General features: G+C 45.4%; 1 protein-coding gene across 2 annotated transcripts in view; it reads left to right on the top strand.

Annotated features, from left to right (window-relative positions):
• Positions 1-20,272, top strand: part of ATP2C1 (ATPase secretory pathway Ca2+ transporting 1) — a 137,496-nt gene that overhangs the window by 31,904 nt on the left and 85,320 nt on the right. The window contains exon 1 of one of the 2 annotated variants that reach the window (XM_056128963.1): positions 13,970-14,098. The exons of the other annotated variant lie outside the window; for it this stretch is intronic. Within the exon in view, the coding sequence (XP_055984938.1) occupies positions 14,093-14,098 (6 nt within the window). The 5' untranslated portion in view covers positions 13,970-14,092. Of the gene's footprint in view, positions 1-13,969; positions 14,099-20,272 lie in introns of those variants that run through there. 2 annotated transcript variants of the gene reach the window in all.

The following is a 20,272-nucleotide window of genomic DNA, read 5'->3' as shown; positions in this document are numbered from 1 at the left end:
GGAAAGCCTTCAAGAGCATTGAAGAAATAGCTAAGAGGACAAAGAACCACTGGCTCCGGGCACATCTCTTTGATTCCATTGTTTTTCCTGCATTAACATATGCCTCAGAGACCTGAGCCCTATGCAAACAGGATGAGAACGCTATTGGGTCTCCCAAAGAGGAATTGAAAGAGCTATGCTTGGAGTATCACATTTCACTCAAATGAGAGAAAGAAACCTAAGTTCTGACTTCCATCTACGATCAAGAATCAGGGACTCTGTCTCCTTTGCCAAGGCGTCAAACATCAGATGGGCTGGACACGTAATGAGATTTAGAGACGACCACTGGACTAGAGCCTTTACAGACTGGATTCCATGGGGCGTCAAAAGACCACGTGGCTGTCCATCTACCAGATGGTCAGACTTCTTCATCAAGATCATGAACGATAGGTTTGAGGCTCTTCGTGTTCCTGAATGAACAGACACCATTGGGCTACACTAGCACGTGACAGGGACAAATGGAGACATTACTGGCGCCTGCTCAAGCAAATCAACGATTAACGGAAAGTCAGGTGATCAAGTGACCCCTCACTCATATCACTGGTGTAACTGAAGCTCTGATGCCTGTTAACCCATTACGTCTTATTCTTTTCTTCCCACCCAGCCATCTTGATTCCTTTCCTTCTGTTAGTCTCCTCTTTAAACACTGGAGTCAAGGGTGATCTAGGAATCCTGATTTTATTGCAATGTATTTCCTCATCTAGTATTCTGTGTTCTACAGGTAAGTGAGATCATCCTGTGTTTATCTTTCTTCTTCTGGCTTCACTCAACATGGTATCTTCCAGTTCCAATTATGTTGCAGCAAGTTGCATGATTTCATCATTCCTTGCAGCTTCATAGTATTCCACTGTGTATATAAACCACACTTTTGTAATCCATTCATCTGTCATTGGACACCTACGTTGCTTCCATATCTTAGCTGTTGTCCCAAATGCCGCAATGATATTGGTGTGCATATGTCCTTTCAAGAGAGTGTTTTTACGTCCTCGGGATAGCTGCTTAAAATGAAATTGCTGGGTCATATGGAAGCTCCATTCTAAGTTTACTGAGAATTCCCCATACTTTTTTCCCACAGGGGTTATAACAGACAACACTCCCACCAGCAGTGAATGAGAATTCCTCGTTCACCACATTTCTGCCAACACAGATTGTTCCTACTAGTTTTACTATGTGCCATTCTCACTGATGTGAGATGATACCTCATTGTTGTCTTGATTAGAATTTCTCTGGTATGTGATGCTGAGCATATTTTCCATGTCCCTTCTGGCCAAGAAAGATTTTTTTTAAGTAAATGAAATTTTACACCCTAAAGAAGAGCAAGGGTACTTCCGAATGGTGTGGCATGTAGTGAAAGAAAAAGAAAATTTGCACCCTGGACCTGAATGCTGGTGGTACCAGAGAGGTGCAGGCTTGTCATAAACAGTTCTATATCAGAGAGAAGAAAAAAGTTTACATGCAAATCTCAAAATAAATATTTTTGTCACGATTGTTATATAAATGATTATGTCCTACGTTAGAAAGACACGAGCAAATTTGGTAACTTCATAGAATAGTCAAGTAGCCATTAATCAAAGAATTAAACAAGAAAACAAGCAACTACATATAAGAGTAGTTCTAAACTCGAACTAGTTCTTAAGAATAACAGGCAGACATATAATTTAAAAGTATTCATGACTTGAATAAAAAGTTTGACAAAACAGCTTCTGAAGTCAGTGGTATTTTCATTTGCAGGTTAAGATGGATATCACTTAGAAATCAGATATACCCCTGTCCAGTTTCTTTGGTTTGTTTCTTTTTTTCTAAACAGGATTATTTGGGGAGGAGGGGTGTAGAGATAGTACATGGGGGTAAGACACTTGCCTTGCATATGACCAAATCCTGTTTGATCCTGGCATCACACGTAGTCTCCTGACTACTGTCAAATGTTTTTCTTGAGCACAATCAGAAATAACCCCTGAGCAACACTGTGTATAACCCATCCCCCTTCCACTTCCCAGCCACTTTGTTTTATTGTTGTTGCTTCTGAGATGACTAGGGGTCACACACACTTGGTTGTGCTCACTGACGGGCGCACACTTTAGTTTTGGTGCTGGGATCACACTCAGCATGAAGGGTAGTGCTGGGAGTCTGACTTCATGCGCACAAGACAGGCATTCTGCAACTGAACTTCCTCAGGGGTCTCTGGCTCATTTCTAATTCTGTAACATCTCACAAACTAACACTGCCTTTATACTTAGAAGTAAGTTGTTTAAACTTTCATCACTTGAATTATGTCATATTTCATTGACTAAACTTTTGTGGGGGTAATCAATATATCAAGCAACAGCACTGGAATCCCTATTTCTCTAAAGTAACTTTTTCTTCATTTAAGAATCCACGAAATTGGATGCTTCCAGCTGCAAAGTTACAGAAAATATAATTGGTTTATTGTCTCACATTAAAGTCCTGTGGTAAGACAACCTCCAGGGTTAGTTGATTTGTTGGCTTAATTATATTTTAAAGGACTTGGCTCCCTCTTAGAAGTTTCCATCCTTGCTTTGGACTCTCCATGAGGAAGATGGGAGGGAAGGGCAATTAAGTGGCCATAGCACTTCAAACATTGAGAATTATGGGGAAGAAAGGAAGCCTTATTAAATTACCAATTGCTGGGTACAATTCCCAGAGTTCCTGACTCAGTAGGTCTGGTGCTATCTGAGAATTTATATTTCTAACAAGTTCCCAAGTGATGCTGTTGCTGCTGATAGGGCCATATTTTAAGAAACACTAACATAAAGACAGGGAGATAGCAAAAGGTCTAAGGTTTTGCTCTATATGGTGTTGACCTCATTTAGGTCCCTGGCATCACTTATGTTTCCCTGCACTCCGTGTATGGTCTCCCAAACACTACCAGAAAATGACCCCTGAGCACCACTGAATGGGACCTCAAACTCTCCCTTTCCAAGTAAATAAAAGATTCCTTAGCACAGACGTGGAAGCAGCCCCTGAGCAATGCCAGGTATGGCTCCACAACAAAAAAATGAAAGGTGGGGGCACACGAGCTTAGGTTTGTGATCTTGTAGGGAAATAGAGGTTTAAGGATCACTGCTAATGATTACAAGATGTCTTTGTTATTTAGAATACAGAAAAAAGTTTGCTTTACTCTCTATACAGGGTCTGGGGCCATTTCTAGTGCTTCCTGCAAAATTGTCTACAGCAAATGCTGCTCACTCAGAATACCAAAATTCCTATGGCTGAGGTAGTACTTTCCTTGAAAATAGTTTTGTATGTAACTGTCTGGGTGGGCCAGTTCAAGCACCATATTTGTACTTCAGCTCATTTGTCCCTGATCTACAGAAATAGGAAACGTTCTCTTTTTACTTAAAAAAATAAAACCCATGGGGCTGGAGCAATAGCACAGCTGGTAGGGCATTTGCCTTGCACGCGGCCAACCCGGGTTCGATTCCCAGCATCCCATATGGTCCCCTGAGCACCGCCAGGGGTAATTCCTGAGCGCAGAGCCAGGAGTAACCCCTGTGCATCGCCTGGTGTGACCCAAAAAGCAAAAAAAAAAAACCATTTTCCAGGACTGAAGTGACAGTACAGCAGGTAGGGCATTCACCTTGCACATGACCAACCTGGGTTAAATCCCCAGAATCCCATACGGTCCTCTGAGCACCTCCAGGAGTGATTCCTGAGTGCCAGCAATGACCCCTGAGCATTGCCAGGTGTGGTCTAAAAACCAAAAAAAAAAGTGGGGGAACAGAACACCCATTTTCCTTATACCTTCAAATAGAAGCTATTTGCAATGTGAAATTATGTTATTTTTTCTTTTTATTAAGACACTGATTTATAAAGCTGTTCATGATAGAATTCTTTCAGGAGTAAAGTGCAACACCAGTCCCACCACCTCTGTTCCCAATATTAAATTATTTTTAATAAACTAAAAATAGACTAAACATTCTTTTTTTAACCAAGAAAACCAAAATAAATTTACCTCAAGATATATTGTGCATTCTGATAATTAGCCACCTTTTTTTTATGTAGGAGTACTTCTATTTATTCAGTCACTAACCTAGCTGATTGAATTGGGCATGAACTCCACCTTTTTTAATTTTTTATAATTTTATTTATTGAATCACTCTGAGAGCAGTTACAAAGCTTTCGGGTTTAAGTCTCCATCATACAATGAAACACCCGTACCTTCACCATTCTCCACCACCAAAAACCCCAGTATAGCCCCATCCCACACACTCCCCCTACCTGTGGGGCAGATGATTTCCACATTACTCTCTCTCTCTACTTTAATTACATTCAATATTTTGACACCAGATCCACCATTATTATTTGGGATTTTACCCCAACACTCAGATCTGCTAAAAAGGCAACAGTAGACAATTTGTTTTCTATTTCTGGTTATGAATAACATATGGTGTCACGTGGCTGCAGTAGTGGCTGTGCGATTTTGGAATTCCAAAGTTTTAACAATTAAATCTGGAGGGATTTCTGCAAAAACCTGCTAGGTTCCGAGATTTGTTCCTGAGTCTCTGGAATCATGGCCGTTAAGCAGCTTGATCAGGAGCCAGAAAGGCCGTTCATGGGCGGTGACTCGGGGTCTTTTTGGGACAGAGAGGAAAGGGCCGGCTCCACGCCATCCTGTGAGGCCCCACGTGTCTTGTCACTGCAGGCCCAAACTTGACTGTCCAGTGGCCTCTGGAGGATGGTGGCCACTGAGCCACCTAGGGGGAGCAGGCAAAGGGACAACACCCTTCCCCCTGGGGCGGCCCCGGCGACAGTAACTTATTGCGTGGTCCGGATGCATTTCTGCCAAAAGCCACTGGGTTCTGACATTTGTTTCTGAGTCTCTAGGATCATGGCCATTAAGCAGCTTGATCAGGAACCAGAGAGGTCATTTGTGCGTGGCAACTCGGAATTCTCGTTGGTGTGGGGAGGAAAGGACCGGCTCCACCCCCATCCCATGAGGCCCCACGTGTCTCGTCACCGAGGGCCCTAACCTGATTGTCCAGTGGTCTCTGGAGGATGGCAGCCACCAAGCTGCCTAGGGGGAGCAGGCAGAGGGACAGCACCTTTTCACCCCTGGGGTGGTCCGGCGACAGTTACCTACTACAGATCCGGACGCATTTCTGCTAAAAGCCACTGGGTTCCAAGATTTGTCTCTAAGCCTCTAGGATCATGGCCGTTAAGCAGCTTTATCAGGAGCCAGAGAGGCCATTCGTGGGCAGTGACTCGGGGTCTCATTGGGACGGGGAGGAAAGGGTCTCATCATTGCAGGCCCTAAACTGATTGTCCAGTGGCCTCTGGAGGATGGCATCCACTGGGCCACCAGGGGGAACAGGCAAAGGCACAAAACCTATTCCCACCTGGGTTGGCCCAGCGCTGATAACCTACTGCAGGGACCGGATGGATTTCTGCCAAAAGCTGCTGGGTTTCAAGATTTGTTTCTGAGTCTCTGGGATCATGGCCATTAAACAGCTTGATCAGGAGTCAGAGAGGCCATTCGTGGGTGGCTACATGAGGTCTTGTTGGGATGGGGAGGAAAGGGCCAGTTCCACCCCCATCCGGTGAGGCCCCACGTGTCTCATCACTGTGGGCCCTAGCCTGATTGTCCAGTGGCCTCTGGAGGATGGCGGTCACTGGGCCGCCAGGGGGAACAGGCAAAGGCACAAAACCTATTCCCACCTGGGTTGGCCCAGCGCTGATAACCTACTGCAGGGACCAGACACATTTCTGCCAAAAGCCACTGGGTTTCGAGATTTGTTTCTGAGTCTCTGGGATCATGGCCATTAAACAGCTTGATCAGGAGCCAGAGAGGCCATTCGTGGGTGGTGACTCGGGGGTCTCGTTTGGATGGGGAGGAAAGGGCCAGTTCCACCCCCATCCCATGAGGCCCCACGTGTCTCATCACTGTGGGCCCTAGCCTGATTGTCCAGTGGCCTCTGGAGGATGGCGGTCACTGGGCCGCCAGGGGGAACAGGCAAAGGCACAAAACCTATTCCCACCTGGGTTGGCCCAGCGCTGATAACCTACTGCAGGGACCAGACACATTTCTGCCAAAAGCCACTGGGTTTCGAGATTTGTTTCTGAGTCTCTGGGATCATGGCCATTAAACAGCTTGATCAGGAGCCAGAGAGGCCATTCGTGGGTGGTGACTCGGGGGTCTCGTTTGGATGGGGAGGAAAGGGCCAGTTCCACCCCCATCCCATGAGGCCCCACGTGTCTCGTCACTGCGGACCCAAACCTGACTGTCCAATGGCCTCTGGTGGATAGTGGCCAACAAGCCACCAAGGGGGAGCAGGTGGAGAGACAGCACCCTTTCCCCCCTGGGGCGGCCCCGTGACAGTAACCTATTGCTTGGTCCAGACGCATTTCTGCCAAAAGCCACTGGGTTCCGAGATTTGTTTCTGAGTGTCTGGGATCATGGCCGTTAAGCAGCTTGATCAGGAGCCAGAGAGGTTATTTGTGGGTGGCGACTCGGGGGTCTCGTTGGGATGGGGAGGAAAGGGCCGGCTCCACCACCATCCCATGAGGCCCCGCATGTCTCATCACTGTGGGCCTAAACCTTACTGTCCAATGGCCTCTGGTGGATAGTGGCCAACGAGCCGCCAAGGGGGGGCCAGGTGGAGGGACAGCACCCTTTCCCCCCTGGGATGGCCCGGTGACAGTAACCTACTGCAGGGTCTGGATGCATTTCTGCCAAAAGCAGCTGGGTTTTGAGATTTGTTTTTGAGTCTCTGGGATCATAGCCATTAAGCAGCTTGATTAGGAGCCAGAAAGGCCATTCATGGACAGTGACTCGGGGTCTTGTTGGGGTGGGGAGGAAAGGGCCAGCTCCACCCCCATCCCATGAGGCTCCGCGTGTCTCGTGCGGGCCCAAACCTGACTGTCCAATGGCCTCTGGAGGATGGTGGCCACTGAGCCGCCAAGGGGGAGTAGGTGGAGGGACAGCACCCTTCCCCCCAGGAGCAACCTTTTTCTTTTGTAGCAATGATTTTGTGTTTGTGAGGGTTAGCGGGTGGTGCACACCTGGCTGTGCTGAGGACTTTATTCCTGGTTCTATGCTGTGATCACTCCTGGCAGGCTCAGAGGACCTTATGTGGTTCTGGGAATCAAATCCAGGCTCCCTGCATGCAAAGCAAGCGTCTTACTGTCTGACCTACTTTAGCCATCAATGAATTTTTTAAACTAAAGGTTTAACAACTTTCTCAGGTTGCAAAAATTCCTTGCCAATTTGTAACTTTCTTCATCACCTTTTTGCAAATCATTTCACCCACCAACTGGAAGACGTCTCTTTTGTGCCGTGGTTTCCTATTTCATAAGGCATGCTCAACTGGAGTAAGACGTTTGTGTGACTCCCCAAGGTTAAGCGTCAGGATCTTTATAAAGCTTTGGGCAATTTCTCTTCTATGGACCTCCCTCCCTAATTTATTATCGCAATAGCATTCTTGTGCCTTTACCTCATTTTTTTCTCACAATTGGATGCACAGAGGAGCAACAATTTCTGCAGGGGTCCTGGTAGGATGTGGGACAAGTTCAGGCAAAGATGCAAGCCTAGGGAAAAATATTTGACATCTAGAAAATGGTGGGGCAGAATACTGTAAAGTTGCTAAATGTACAATTTTAGAGGTCTGTGGAATGCAACCCTTTGGAGGAGCTCCCTTAGACCTCAGTGTGCAGCAGAGTAAAGAGAGATTGAAAATGTTTCTGAGTGAAATTGGGAAGCATTTAAATGGAGGGAGGTAGCTTGGGCTATTATTGCAAACACAGCAGGGGATGAGGGTACATGCTATGGAATCTGATAGTTTCATGGCTTTATAGCAGACTGCCTGTCAGCAATGGGAAATACTGGTGGACACCAATTTAACTTAGATTCTACAAGGCCTGTTGCTTATACCTTCTCTCCTGATTGCCTTGTTCAAGAACTGAGAGTAGATTGTTTGATCCCTGGAGTAGTAAGTGAAGACAATGCAGGAAATGAGACTGCTTTTTGATATACACATCATCCAAATCATCCAAGCACTATCACGCGGTTGAAGTTTCCTATGTGCATAGAAGCAGTCATTATTAACTTTTCATTTTCAAGAGGTTACCTGGGCTCAAACTCTGGGTGTAAAATTTTATCTGTTTCAGGGCAGTGCTCAATATTTAGCACTTCTTGCAAAGATTAGAGCTTATTCTGGTTTAGGTGAAGCTGTACTAGCAAACTCCTTTGTGGTTTGGAGATTTAAGTTCATTTTCAAACCTTTGAAAATCCCTTAGTTCTACTTTGCTTTACAGGAAAGTTGAAGCTCTTATTTTAGTTTGATCACGAGGAAGCAAGCAGAAAGTCAAAGGTGGTTTTATGTTTATTCACTGAACAAAAAATATTTATGATAACAATTTCCAGATGACCCTTTCATTCAAAAGTAAATTCCATATTTACTGTAGCCAAAATATTTTAGGACCAGAGAGGAATTAAGCCAGTTTGGAAACGATACAAACTTTTCTGTGGGGCTTTGGCCTGTGGTGCTCAGGGGTCACTCATGTCAGAGATCAAAGATGGATCTATGGGATGCAAGGCAAAAGCCTTAATCCCTATGCTCTCTCTCTGACCCTTAAGTAACTTTTAAGTGGCACTTTTTTGGGTTTGTTTTGGGACCACAGGTAGTGGTGCTCAGAGCTACTTCTGATTCTATGATCAGGGAACCCTGTGGTGCCAGTGATGGAACCCAAGCCTTTTGAATGCAAAGCATGCACTCAGCCCAGTTGAGCTGTCTCTCCAGTCATTCATAGATACTTTTAAATGTCAAAACAAACCACGGAGGGTATGTAATATGGAAAAATGTCTAATTTCCAGTGGAAAAGGTGAAGTCCAAAGTTGATTCTGAACACAGAATTCACACTCTGCTCTTTTTCCTTTCCTTTTATCCTTCCCTGTATGCTACCTACTCTCACCTTCAACTCAGAAGACTGGCAGCACATACCAAAGGTCCAAGTAGCACCACAAACTCAGGACTGTTCAGTGGGAAAATTGAACCCAACTCAAATTTATATATTTAGGGTTTTTGTATGTTTTTAAACCAAAAAATCATTGCTTAGAACTTACTCCTGGCTCTGTGTTCAGAGAGGACTCCTCAGCAGTTTGGAGGACCATATACTTGAGGGACCATGTGCTGTGCAGTGATCAAACCTGGGTTGGCTCAATGCAGGTAAGAACCTTAATCCATGAACTCTGTCTCTGGTGCTGAAATAAACTAAAAATAAAAAAAAACCTTTAAATTTTGCAATTCTGTTCAAGTTCATCAAATGTTTCAAGGTTAGAATTCTAGCAAGCATAAAAGCTATGGGACTTTGCAAGCTGTTCTATTATTTGTAAAACCTTTGGTGTCTGTATCTCTGTTTGAACCTGCCCAACTGATTTTGATTTCTGCTTTTTCTTTTTAAAGCTTCTGGCACTGCTAAAAACATAGAACTGAGCAATTTACAACAATTCTGGCAGGTGGTTGTTAGGCAATCATCTCATACGACACATTTGTTTTGGAGAGGTGTGTGGGGGGGGTCTCCTGCTGTGCTTGAGTTGCTTATGGATCTAAAGGGGCATACCTGCTTCTGCTCAGGAGCCTTCAGGCCCACACTGAACCTGTGTCTGGAGAATGTTAGGCATGAACTCTCTCCAGCTTCTCATATGACTCCCTGAAGTCAGGCTGTTTTTCCCCAAACTGGACACTTAGCAAGTCCTTTATCCTTTAAGATGAAAAATATACCTAGCCAAAAAGTCCATGACATTAATGGACTGAATTGAGAAGAATCACATGGTCTTATCATTAGAGCAAAACAAAACATTTGGTAAAATAATAAACTTCTTAATCAACTAGAAAAATACTTCTGTTTTTCAGTTGGAGTAAACTACTTTATAATAATAAAGTAATGTCTTCAAATTCTTTAGAAACACACCACTAAAAAAAGTGACCATATCTTTTCTAGAAGCTAGGTAAAATTCCTTCACTATTTAACTTTGGTACTTACAATGCCGAAACAGGCTCTAAGTAATAAGTTACTTAAATGAGATTTAAACTAACCTTCCCAAATAAATTTTTTCATGTATTTATCATCCAGGTATATAAAAATGTCAGCTATCAAATTGGGTATTAAAAACTAGATGCCTCACATATTTTGTGTATATAATAAGGCATGATATAAGCAGGATGAGAATGGCCGGAGCAATAGCACAGTGGGTAGGGTGTTTGTCTTGCACGCGGCTGACCTGGTTCGATCCCTGGCATTCCATATGGTCCCCCAAGCACCTCCAGGAGTAATTTCTGAGTGCAGAGCCAGGAGTAACCCCTGAGCATCATGGGTGTGACTCAAAAAGAAAAAAATGAGAACATTATGACCATTCTTCCTTAATCTTCTCTATTTGTATATTTCCCCCAAGTGGAGATGCTTGAAAAATGTTTCCTTGCTTGTGAGTGACCACTTTTTAAATGGAATAAATTTAGTTTTGTTGATTACAAAGAATGATTTAAAAAATTTTAGAGCATTGATTTCTAAAAAAGGATCTATGAAGATACTTGAAAAAGAATACATTTCACTGCCATCAATATTATTTTTAGGCACCTACTAGTTCTTATCACGCTGGATGGTCTTACATTTTCTAGTGCTTATAATTTACAGTTTCCTTCATCAGATCCTCACAGCAATCATTTGAGGGTGTGTATGAATGCCAATATTTCTATAAAATTTCAAGTATTTGTGAATGTATATACACCCACCTATTTGTGTATGTACACAAATATGTGTACACATGCAATGCAGTGTACATATATTTTAGTCTCCTTTTCTGAGATGAGAAGGTAGTGTGACAGAGCTCTTGTAGCAGGTTAGAGGAATAGATGCAGGGAGAGGAAAGATTTCTGAAACTTTGTGGCCCAAGCAATTATGCTGCTGCTTGAAGAGCCTTAATGAATGTTCTTTTATGTAGGCAGGAAGTTAAACATTGGTGATACTGATGATGCCTACCCCTGATAGAAGTATTCAGGCGTGGGACAGAGATTGGCTTAGCAGAGATAAATTGATGAAGCTTAAGTGGTCCAACCAGCTGTCTGTCCTAAAAGTGTTTTACTTCTCCCAAGCGTATGAATTAGTAAAAAGAATGGCAGATGAAGAGCATGTAACAATGTCTGGTTGGAGATGGTTTTACCCAGCTTCTTTTTTGTTTAGGTTTAGCAATATCAACAATGATTTTCACCATTTAGGTAATAAAAAGTAAAATTCCAGTGTCAGCTAGTTTGGGTATAAACCCTGGAGTGATAAATCTTTGGCAGAGTTAATTACGGATTCAGTGTTAATGCTGGGGTATTGCAGTGCACAATAGATCATTCTGAAAAATGGCCTTAGAAAAAGTGAGCCAACCAAAGCCATCCAACAGCAAATTCTGCAGCGCAATAGCCCTCCATTTTGTAAGACCGTTTTTAAAATCAAGTAATCTCTATCACGTGTTATAATCAAATACATCTCTATCACATATGCTTCCTTCCTTCAATGCTAATGTTTTTTTTATTACGATGTGGAGGAGGGGGTCAAGGTCCAGTGAGGAATTAATAACGCTCACACACTGACTGCAACCAATAACAAGCACACATTTCTGGCTGTACAGATGGAGGGCTTCTCTACACTGCTGGACTATGAAAAACCTGCTGAGCGTGCAAGCCAGAGGTTGGGGTGGGCACAGTCATCCAGACCTGAAATTCACTTCATCCTGATTAGGTAGGGTGTGACTTTTGAAATTTTAGGGGGGACCTCCCCAAACGAACTCTAAAAGCTACTTCAGGAAACATGCAAGTTTAGAAAGCCACCCAGGAGATTTGTTCCTTATTTCCACTGGGACCAGAGGAAGAGGAAAACAGGCAGCCCTGAACCCCCTTCTCCCATTTTCAACTTTGAAACCTGTGGCCCAGAGAACACACTGAGGTGTGTTACAGGACTTGAAATATGGGGCAACTATGAAAAAATATGGGTGTCCGCGCAGGTAGGGGGAAAAAAAACCTGTAAGCAAAACCCACTTGCCACTCAATGCCTCTTTTGCAAACCACAGCACCCAGAAGGAGAGAGAGAATTAAAGGGAATGCCCTGCCAAAGAAAGTGGGGGGATGGGTGGGGATAGGGGTGCGGGAGGGATACTGGGATCATTGGTGGTGGAGAATGGGCACTGGTGGAGGGATGGGTACTCGGTCATTGAATAACTGAAACCCAAGCACAATTTCTAAGTCTACAACTGTACCTCATGGTATTTCACTAATAAAAATTAAAAATAAAATAAAATAAAAAACACCGGCCTCTTAAGGCAGGCATCCCTTGGGGGTCTGGGTCCAGTCCAGTCCCAGGGAAGACGCGCTCCCTTGGCAGGCAGGCTCAGCAGCCCTGCCCTCTAGCGGACCCTGGCGAGGACCCCGTTCGGCCGTTTCTGGAGTGGGGCTCAGCAGGAGGGCCCGCACCCAGCGTCCAGCCAGCAGCGTTTTTTGGGTGGTGGGGGGGGGGGGGATGGGGTTGGTGTTGAAGCAAGGGAAACGCTTCCGAGGCCAGATAGAGCCAGCGGCCGAGGGAAAGCCGCCGCTCCCCCATCACCCCCGCCCTTCTCAGCTTCCATCTCCGGACTTTCCGGGGTCTGGACTGTTCGCACGTCGGGGTTCCACAAGCTTGAAATTAGAAAGAAGGAAAAAATAAAAAAAAAGGCTCCCACGACCCGAGCCCTCGCACAGCACCCGCGGGGCACCGTGTCCCCGACCGTCCCAGCGCCAGCGCCCAGCCCGTGTTCAAGTCGTCCCCCCTGGAGAGGGGCTCTGCTGAGGGGACCCCAAATACCTCAGCGGCCCTAACAACACCCCGCCGCAGCCCCCGGGGAAGGCCCGGCGCAGGGGGAGGTGCGGGTGGAGAATCCGGGGACCCCCGGGAGCCCCCGCGGGAGGGAGTACGCCCACACCGCGGTGCGGGGGGGTGGCCGGGAAGGCGGGGCCGAGGGTCAGCGAGGGGTCGGCGTGGTGGGGGTTGGGGGCGCCTCCCCCTACCCAGGAGGCCTCCGCACCTCTGCCCGGCCCTCGGCCCGACGGCCGCGCTCCGCCCGAGCTCCACTTCCGCCGGCCCCGCCCTTGCGCGCCAGTGCGCGTGCGCGCCGCCGGCCGCCGGAAGTCGCGGCGACAAAGCTCGGTGGGCGGCGGGCCCGGGAGTGCGGGGCGCGCCGGGACGGCCGGCGGCGGGGAGGGGCGGAGCGCAGGAGGCGGAGGAGGCGGAGCCGGGAGCCGAGCAGCGCGGCCGCGCGGAACCCGCGGCACCCACCGGGACGGGCTCCCCCCTCCTCCCACACCTCCTCACCGGCCCGGCCCCCCGCCCCACCCCCGCCCGCTCGCTCGCTCCCTCGCTCCTTCCTCCCGGCCGGAGCGCAGGCTCCGGGGCTTGGCGGCGCCTCCGCCGGGAGAGCCGCGCGCGGGGCGCTCCTGCGAGTCCCCGCGGGTGAGTCCCCGACGCCGGGATGTGTGTGTGCGAGAGGGGGGGGGGGATAGAAAGTGGGGTTCGGGGTTGAAGGCGGGCGCCCGTCTTAGCGATGGCCCCCCCCACCCCCTCCCCCCCGCCGCCCCCACCCCTCCATTTCCAGAAACTTCCAGGGGTTGAGGGAAGGGGCGTCCGGGGTGGTCTCCCGCGCGGGGCGGACGGGGTGTCCCCCAGCGGGCGTCGTGGGGCCACCCGGGGTTGGGGGTAGGAGGGCTGGGGCGGGACCCCTGGGGGTGACTCGAAGCCGGGGAGGGAGGGGGAGGTGCCCTCCCCTCCTCCCCTCCCCGTCAGCCGCGCTTTCTCCTGGTTTCTCTTGCAGATGCTGCTGCTGCTAGGGGTGGTGGGAACAGCCGTGGGACGTGTGGCCGGGCGCGGGGGTGCCTGCCTGGGATTCCGGGGGCTTCTCTTCCTTGTCCTCCTCCTCCTCCCCCTCTTCCTCCTCCTCCACCTCCGCCGCCGTTCTCTGTTCCCAGTGTGGCCGCGGCTGACACTAAAGACTTTGTAACCATCAACCCAAGTGCAGTTCCGATGGAAGATGAAGGTAAAAGGCCCCTCCGGGGCTCGAGATGTGTGTGGTGGTAGCGCGGAGTTGAGGGTGTGGTGGTTTTTGCTTTTGAAGTTCTGTGCGCCCTCCCCCCCTCCATTTCCCCATTTTATTAATCTCTTTCCCCTCCCTTCCCGCCCCCCCCATCCCCCCCAGTTGCTTGCCAAGTGCCCCTAGGACTTGCTTTCTTGAACGATCTAGCTTTTTTTTTTTTTTTTTTTTAAATTTTTTGGTTCATCTAGGACGTTTGGCCGGCTAAAAAAAGGTATCTGTGGGGTGACGGAGCTGGAATTCAGCTTTGCTGGGAAACCCTGCTTGGCTTTTAGCTCAGGGAATGGAAGTTTTCATTTCCGAGAGAGAGAGCTGTGTTTGAGGAAGGGAACATTCCAGGGGAAGTGGAGATGCGGAGGGAATGGGAGCCACACTCTGTTTTTGCACGGCAAGCCTTAGTATGGTGTGTGTCTAGATTCCTTGATAAGAAAGCACTTAAAAAAATAACAGTAACATGCAACTTTGGGAAGAATACTCAGTTTTTACTAAGAAAAAAAAAAAGACAGCTCCCAGTTTCACGGAGTCTTAAGAGGCATTTCCTTAAAACTCTCCCTGTTTCACAAATCTGCTTTTTAGAAAGGGTTGACAGTGGAACCTGTTTATCCACTGAACACATTCTTATTCACAGGATACATGATTTCTCAGGACTCATTTAAATATTTAAGGCTTTTCTTGGGCAGCACTGATACTTGTCTTTAGCATTAACTGTCTCAGCCTTTGGACGGACTTCTGTGAGTGATGGTGTGATTATCCCTTTTTTCCCTTCCATTTTTCCCTTCCATTTTTTTTAAATGGGGCTGCCAGATGTTATAAAAATATTTGTTCTCCCGTATATTTCAGCTTTTAAAGTGTGTGTCTGGCACCCAGGCTGCCGATGGGTTTGCTGACTGCTTTCTCATTTGCTTTTCTGTTGTTGAGGATGTAAGCCTGGTTATCCTAAGTAAGACTAGTAATTTTAAAAGAGATGTTTCTTACAGTAGTCTCTTTTGCTATCCGAGACCCTTGGGATACGAGGGAAATATAAGAAGCATGATTTTATTGCTCACTCTTACTTGAATGGATAATTGGTGGAAGACATTTTCTGAAACACTGGAGTGTCTAGGTGCAGAGGAGTTTTGCTGTCTTAATTGGGTCTACCACAACAGCATTGAAAGCAGTCACAGTATTGTTTTTGTCTAGTGGTATGGAAAATCACTTTTCTGCATTGTTTTCTTCTTTGTCTTTGTGTTTATGGGTTGAAGAATGGCAAATCCTTTCTGCACAAGAGACAAAGAGTACGACATACAGTCATTTACCTGTTTCTTAGTAGTTTCATCTCAAATCACACCTGATACTTAGTCTTTCCTTTCAGAACGTTCCCAAATTTTGGAGCTTAACGTAAAGTAGGTGGAGGTGGATTCTGAGCTGTTGCCTTTGTTTCTTGATCTCGCAGGGAATAGGGCATGACTAATAAAGCTGGCTCTCTTGTCTGTTTCGATGGGTGGGAGGGAGTCTTGTGGGGGGGGGGAGCATGGTGTGTGTGCTTGAGCGGCATTGATGGAGTTCTCTGAATTGCACGGTCAAATAGGATGATTTGGCCTCAGTAAAAGATGATTCCATTCTTAAAAATTTGCAATTTCCTGCTTCATAGCAGTTAAGAAGCCCCCCCCCCCCGTCAGTTTCTCATTACCACTGCTTTTATTTCTTTTCCCAAAGTTAGACATTTAAAGAACTTCTATGTGGTTCTAGATAATTTCTAGCATTATCAAAACCAGCTGACTGCTTTGAAGTACATAAATTATTATTTGTTGTCTTCCTGTGGTTATCATCTTCCTTTGACTTGGTGCAATGTCATCTCTTTGTATATATGTGAAAAAATAATGGATTCAACCCATGCTTTAATGGATGAGTGCTCAGTTCCTCTTAATTTGTTACTTCACCATTCTCAGCTTCTGTTTGCTTATCTGCAAATTGGGTTTGATAATGTATTGCTTGTTAAGAGGAGCTTTCCATTTTTGAGAGTGTTGCATGAAAAGCCCTGTATAAATGTCCTGGGAGAAAGGAAGGCCAGCACTAAGAGCTTGTGTTGTAGATGTAGAACGAGGCAGCCCCATTTTCTTGCTGGATCCCCATTTATCAGATTTGACCTCGCACAGCTAATTAAGGTTTTCTGAGCTCCAGTTTCTTTATAAAGTAAGGATATTGATGGAACCTACCACAGTGAGGTTGCTGTAACATTTAGAATGGTATCTGGCATGTAGTACGTACTACATAGTAAATACTCAGTAAATGTATGTTGTAAGTAGTCTCGCCCAGGGTTTGCAGACTAATGTGTTACTGGCATTAATGTCACCATAATCAAATGCTGAAAGGGGGGATCGTGAATAGGCAAAATGGTCTGTATGAACTTGTCAGTTTTGTTTAGGGCAGGGTTGGAGTTTAAATTTTTTTTTTTTACTAGTCTAATGATTTGGAGACCATAATAGAAAGTTGCCATGAAACCAAGTGCCAGAAAAGAAAGAGACGGACTTGAATTTTGATCCTGTCAAGTATTTTTTAGTTTCCTAATACCCAATGAATTACTGTGCTGTTCAGCTTCTATGTTGTCTCGTCTGTGAATGGCCTAGTTCTGTCTTGGTGTTTGGTGTGAGGGGATATATGGAACTTGCCATGCCAAGAGCCCAGAGCAGTGGTGGACACATACTTAGCATCATGAGGAATTGAGTAATTGCTGCTGTTCGAGAAAAAGAATCCTTGGGTTGGTACACAGAGAAGGTACATCTGTAGGTATGCACTGGGTAGAACGGATGGTGACCTCTTGGGTCAGGCTTGAGGGTTCTTTGGCCGTTCGTTTTGTCTGTCATGGTTTTTGGAGGGGGTGACTTCACCCATGTGGTTCCTTTCAGCAGTGGTGTTATTTTCTTTGGAACTGCAGTTTTTTTAATTCTTCTGAACTTTTCTCCAGTGACCCACTTAAACTTGGTCAGCAAAGCTCTGACTGGTTTTTAGTTTTAGCCTCCAGGATGTTTCATGAATTTTTCTGCCAGCCACAAGTATTTGGAGAGTTAAGTTTAGTGGAATTTCAGGGACTGGTTCTAACTATTATTTGTGGGATAGGACTTTTACTCACATCTTTTGGAACTTCTCTTTCCCTATTTATCACAGTCCTGAATGGATATCATGTAGGAATTTTGAGATGCACTAATAAATGGCTTGGTTTTTAACGAGTGTTTATTGTATTTAAAGGAATGGCTTACTAATAAGATGTATTTATAGCTGGACAAGTTTGCAGTTCCTCCTTCCTTGTAGGGGATTTTAAAAAATTAAGTTTGACCTTTTCCATAGAAGCCCCAAAATAAATTTAATATATTTAGTGCTGTTTAAAATAGTCTCCTTAAATGTTTCTGTGACTAGTGGATAGTGGAGTAATCTTTAAGATTTTAGAACACGCTTATTTTAAGATTAGTGGCAGGTCTGATAGGGCAAGAAGAATACATTAATCACTTTGGCTAGCATTTGAACATGATAATGCATTTTATTTGCATACTTTAAAAATAATTTTGTTTGGGGGCCGTATCTGGCTAAGTTGCTCCAGGATCCAAGCAGGGTCTCCCAAATGCAAAGAATGCATTCTAGCTCTCTAAGCTCTCTCGTTGACCCCACAAAAGTTGTGTGTTTGTGGGGCTGGAGCGATTGCACAGCAGGTAGGGCATTTGCCTTGCACATAGCCGACCTGGGCTCGATTCCCAGCATTCCTTATGGTCCCCCAAGCACCGCCAGGAGTAATTCCTGAGTGCATGAGCCAGGATTAACCCCTGTGCATCGCCAGGTGTGACCCAAAAAGCAAACAACAAAAAAAAAATTGTGTGTGTGTGTGTGTGTGTGTGTGTAAACTACAGCCGGCTGTGTTCAGGGCTTGCTTCTGGCTGTAGTCAGGAATCTCCACGTACCAGCAAGTATCTGGTGGTACTTGGAGACTATATTCAATGCCACGGATTGAATCAGGACCAGCCATGTTTAAGCCTTACTCCTGTAATACCTATCTTAGTATTTCTGAAAGAGTTGAAACAAAAGATTGTACATGTGACAGCATTTTATAGGCCGTAGTGTTTAACACAGAGCATGTATGTTGCCAAGATTATTTTTTAGCAATAGCTTTCTGACCATTGAATCCTAAATACTCGATTGGTCTTAGTATGTTTATCATTCACTTAATATCAGCACAATTTAACTAACTGTTAATTGAAGTGGTGTCGGTGAAAATTGCCTCTTAGGGAATATACCTTTTGTGGCTAAAGGTTGATTTTGGAGAGGGCGGTGTCCCACATCTGACAGTGCTGTGGGCTGTTCTGGCGCAATGCTTGTGGGCTGCTCTTAGCAGTGCTCAGAAGACCATGTGATGATCTGTTCCCTGGCCTTCCCCATGCAAAGAAGAAGCTCCATCCCCTTGAGCTATCATCCCAGACCCAGTAGTTTGATTTTTTTTTTTTATTTAAGGGGGAAGGTTGAGCTGTACTGTGGTGCACTAAGGGCCACTTCTGGCTCTATGGTTAGGGATCACTCCTGGCAGTGCTTGGGGGATCATATAGTCGGCTAGGGATTGAACCAGAGTTGGTTGTATGTAAGGTCAGAAAAGCACCTTAACACCTGTAATATCTCTCTGTCTCCACATTTCTTGTTTCTTTTTTGCTGGGGAAACAAACCTGTCTGCTTGGAGGTGAGTAGGCTCAGTGCTCAGAGGTCACTTCTGCCACTGCTTGGGGCCATGTGGTCCTGGGGATCAAACTGATGCCTCCCATGTGCAAAGCATATGCTCAGAACTGACTTTTTGGCCCCAAGACAAATTATTTAATTTTAGACATTTGTTGTGACAAGATTATAATCAAGTGTTGGTAAAGTGAAAATTGGCGCTAGGTGATGCCATCTTTTCATATAGGAAGATGTTTCTCAGGGAAAAATGTCAGGCCAGATTGTATTTTCTCTTGAAGGCATCTGTTAGTATGCCTTCCATCTTCAAGACTTTTAAATCACTATTGACAAAGGTATACATCTTAGAATCACAAAGGAATGACTCATGTTGTGCTGTATTAATTTTGGCCGTTGTATATATTTGGGGAAAAAATGGAACACAGTGCTACAGTAGGTTATAGATAGAAGGAAAGGATTAGCAGGGGTCAGAATATCACTTTAGGATAGTTGTAACTGGGCATCAGCTTCAGTCAGTGCCTGGCTTATTAGTTTTAGGTAACAGAAACTGTGAATTGTATTTATTTACGGTATCTATTAGTTATACTTTCTACCTTAAGGATGGCTTTTTTGGCATGGCTTTTGATTATTTTACAAAAATGCTGACCTAAATTGAGTCTGTCGAGAGAAATATAGCACTTTAGCATGACATATTTCTGCGAGAAGTAGTGCAACACCTGGCAGTGCTCCTGGCTTCCTACTAGCTTTGCATTCAGGGATCACTTCTGGTTGGGCACAGGGACCCTGTATGAAACTGGGGATCCAACCCAGGTTGAGTGTAAGGTAGGCATCATACCCAGTGTACTATATATATCTCTGGTTCCTAGCTTAGCATAATATTCTTTCAGAGAACTCTGAGATCATTGAATTAACCTGGTAGAAATTCGTATCATTTACTTACTTAAATAACTGATAGAATTTTATTAAGACCCTGATGTTAAGTGTGTTCCACCCTGTATTGTTTGAATACTTAGAAAAAATAATTGAAGAGGAAGTATGTTGAAGGTCATCTGTCATATTATCCTTGAACCTTATTTTGTAAAACTGAAATATCAATTAAAATTTTTGATTAGATTGTGAATTTTCTTAAATAGGATTTAAGTTTATCTTGATGACTGGGGCAGGATAGGACAGCTAATAAGGACAGCCTTGTAGCCATCCTTAGTTGGGTCCTTCCCACCCCAGGAGGTCCCTCTGAGCCCTCCTGGAGGAGTGACACCTGAGTGCAGAGCCGGAGTAAGTCCTGAGTATCACTGGGTGTGACCCAAAACCAGAATAAATAAAATTCTGCTGGGGTTGTGTTGGAGGTTACTTATTTATTTATTTTTCTCTAGTGCTGGGGATAGAGCCTGGGGCCTCCATCATGCTAGAATAATGCTTTACAGATAGGCTAGA

The sequence above is a fragment of the Sorex fumeus genome, unplaced genomic scaffold (genome assembly GCF_029834395.1).
Source record: "Sorex fumeus unplaced genomic scaffold, SorFum_2.1 ptg000072l, whole genome shotgun sequence".
Taxonomy (NCBI): domain Eukaryota; kingdom Metazoa; phylum Chordata; class Mammalia; order Eulipotyphla; family Soricidae; genus Sorex; species Sorex fumeus.
This window is presented reverse-complemented; position numbering and strand designations above follow the sequence as displayed.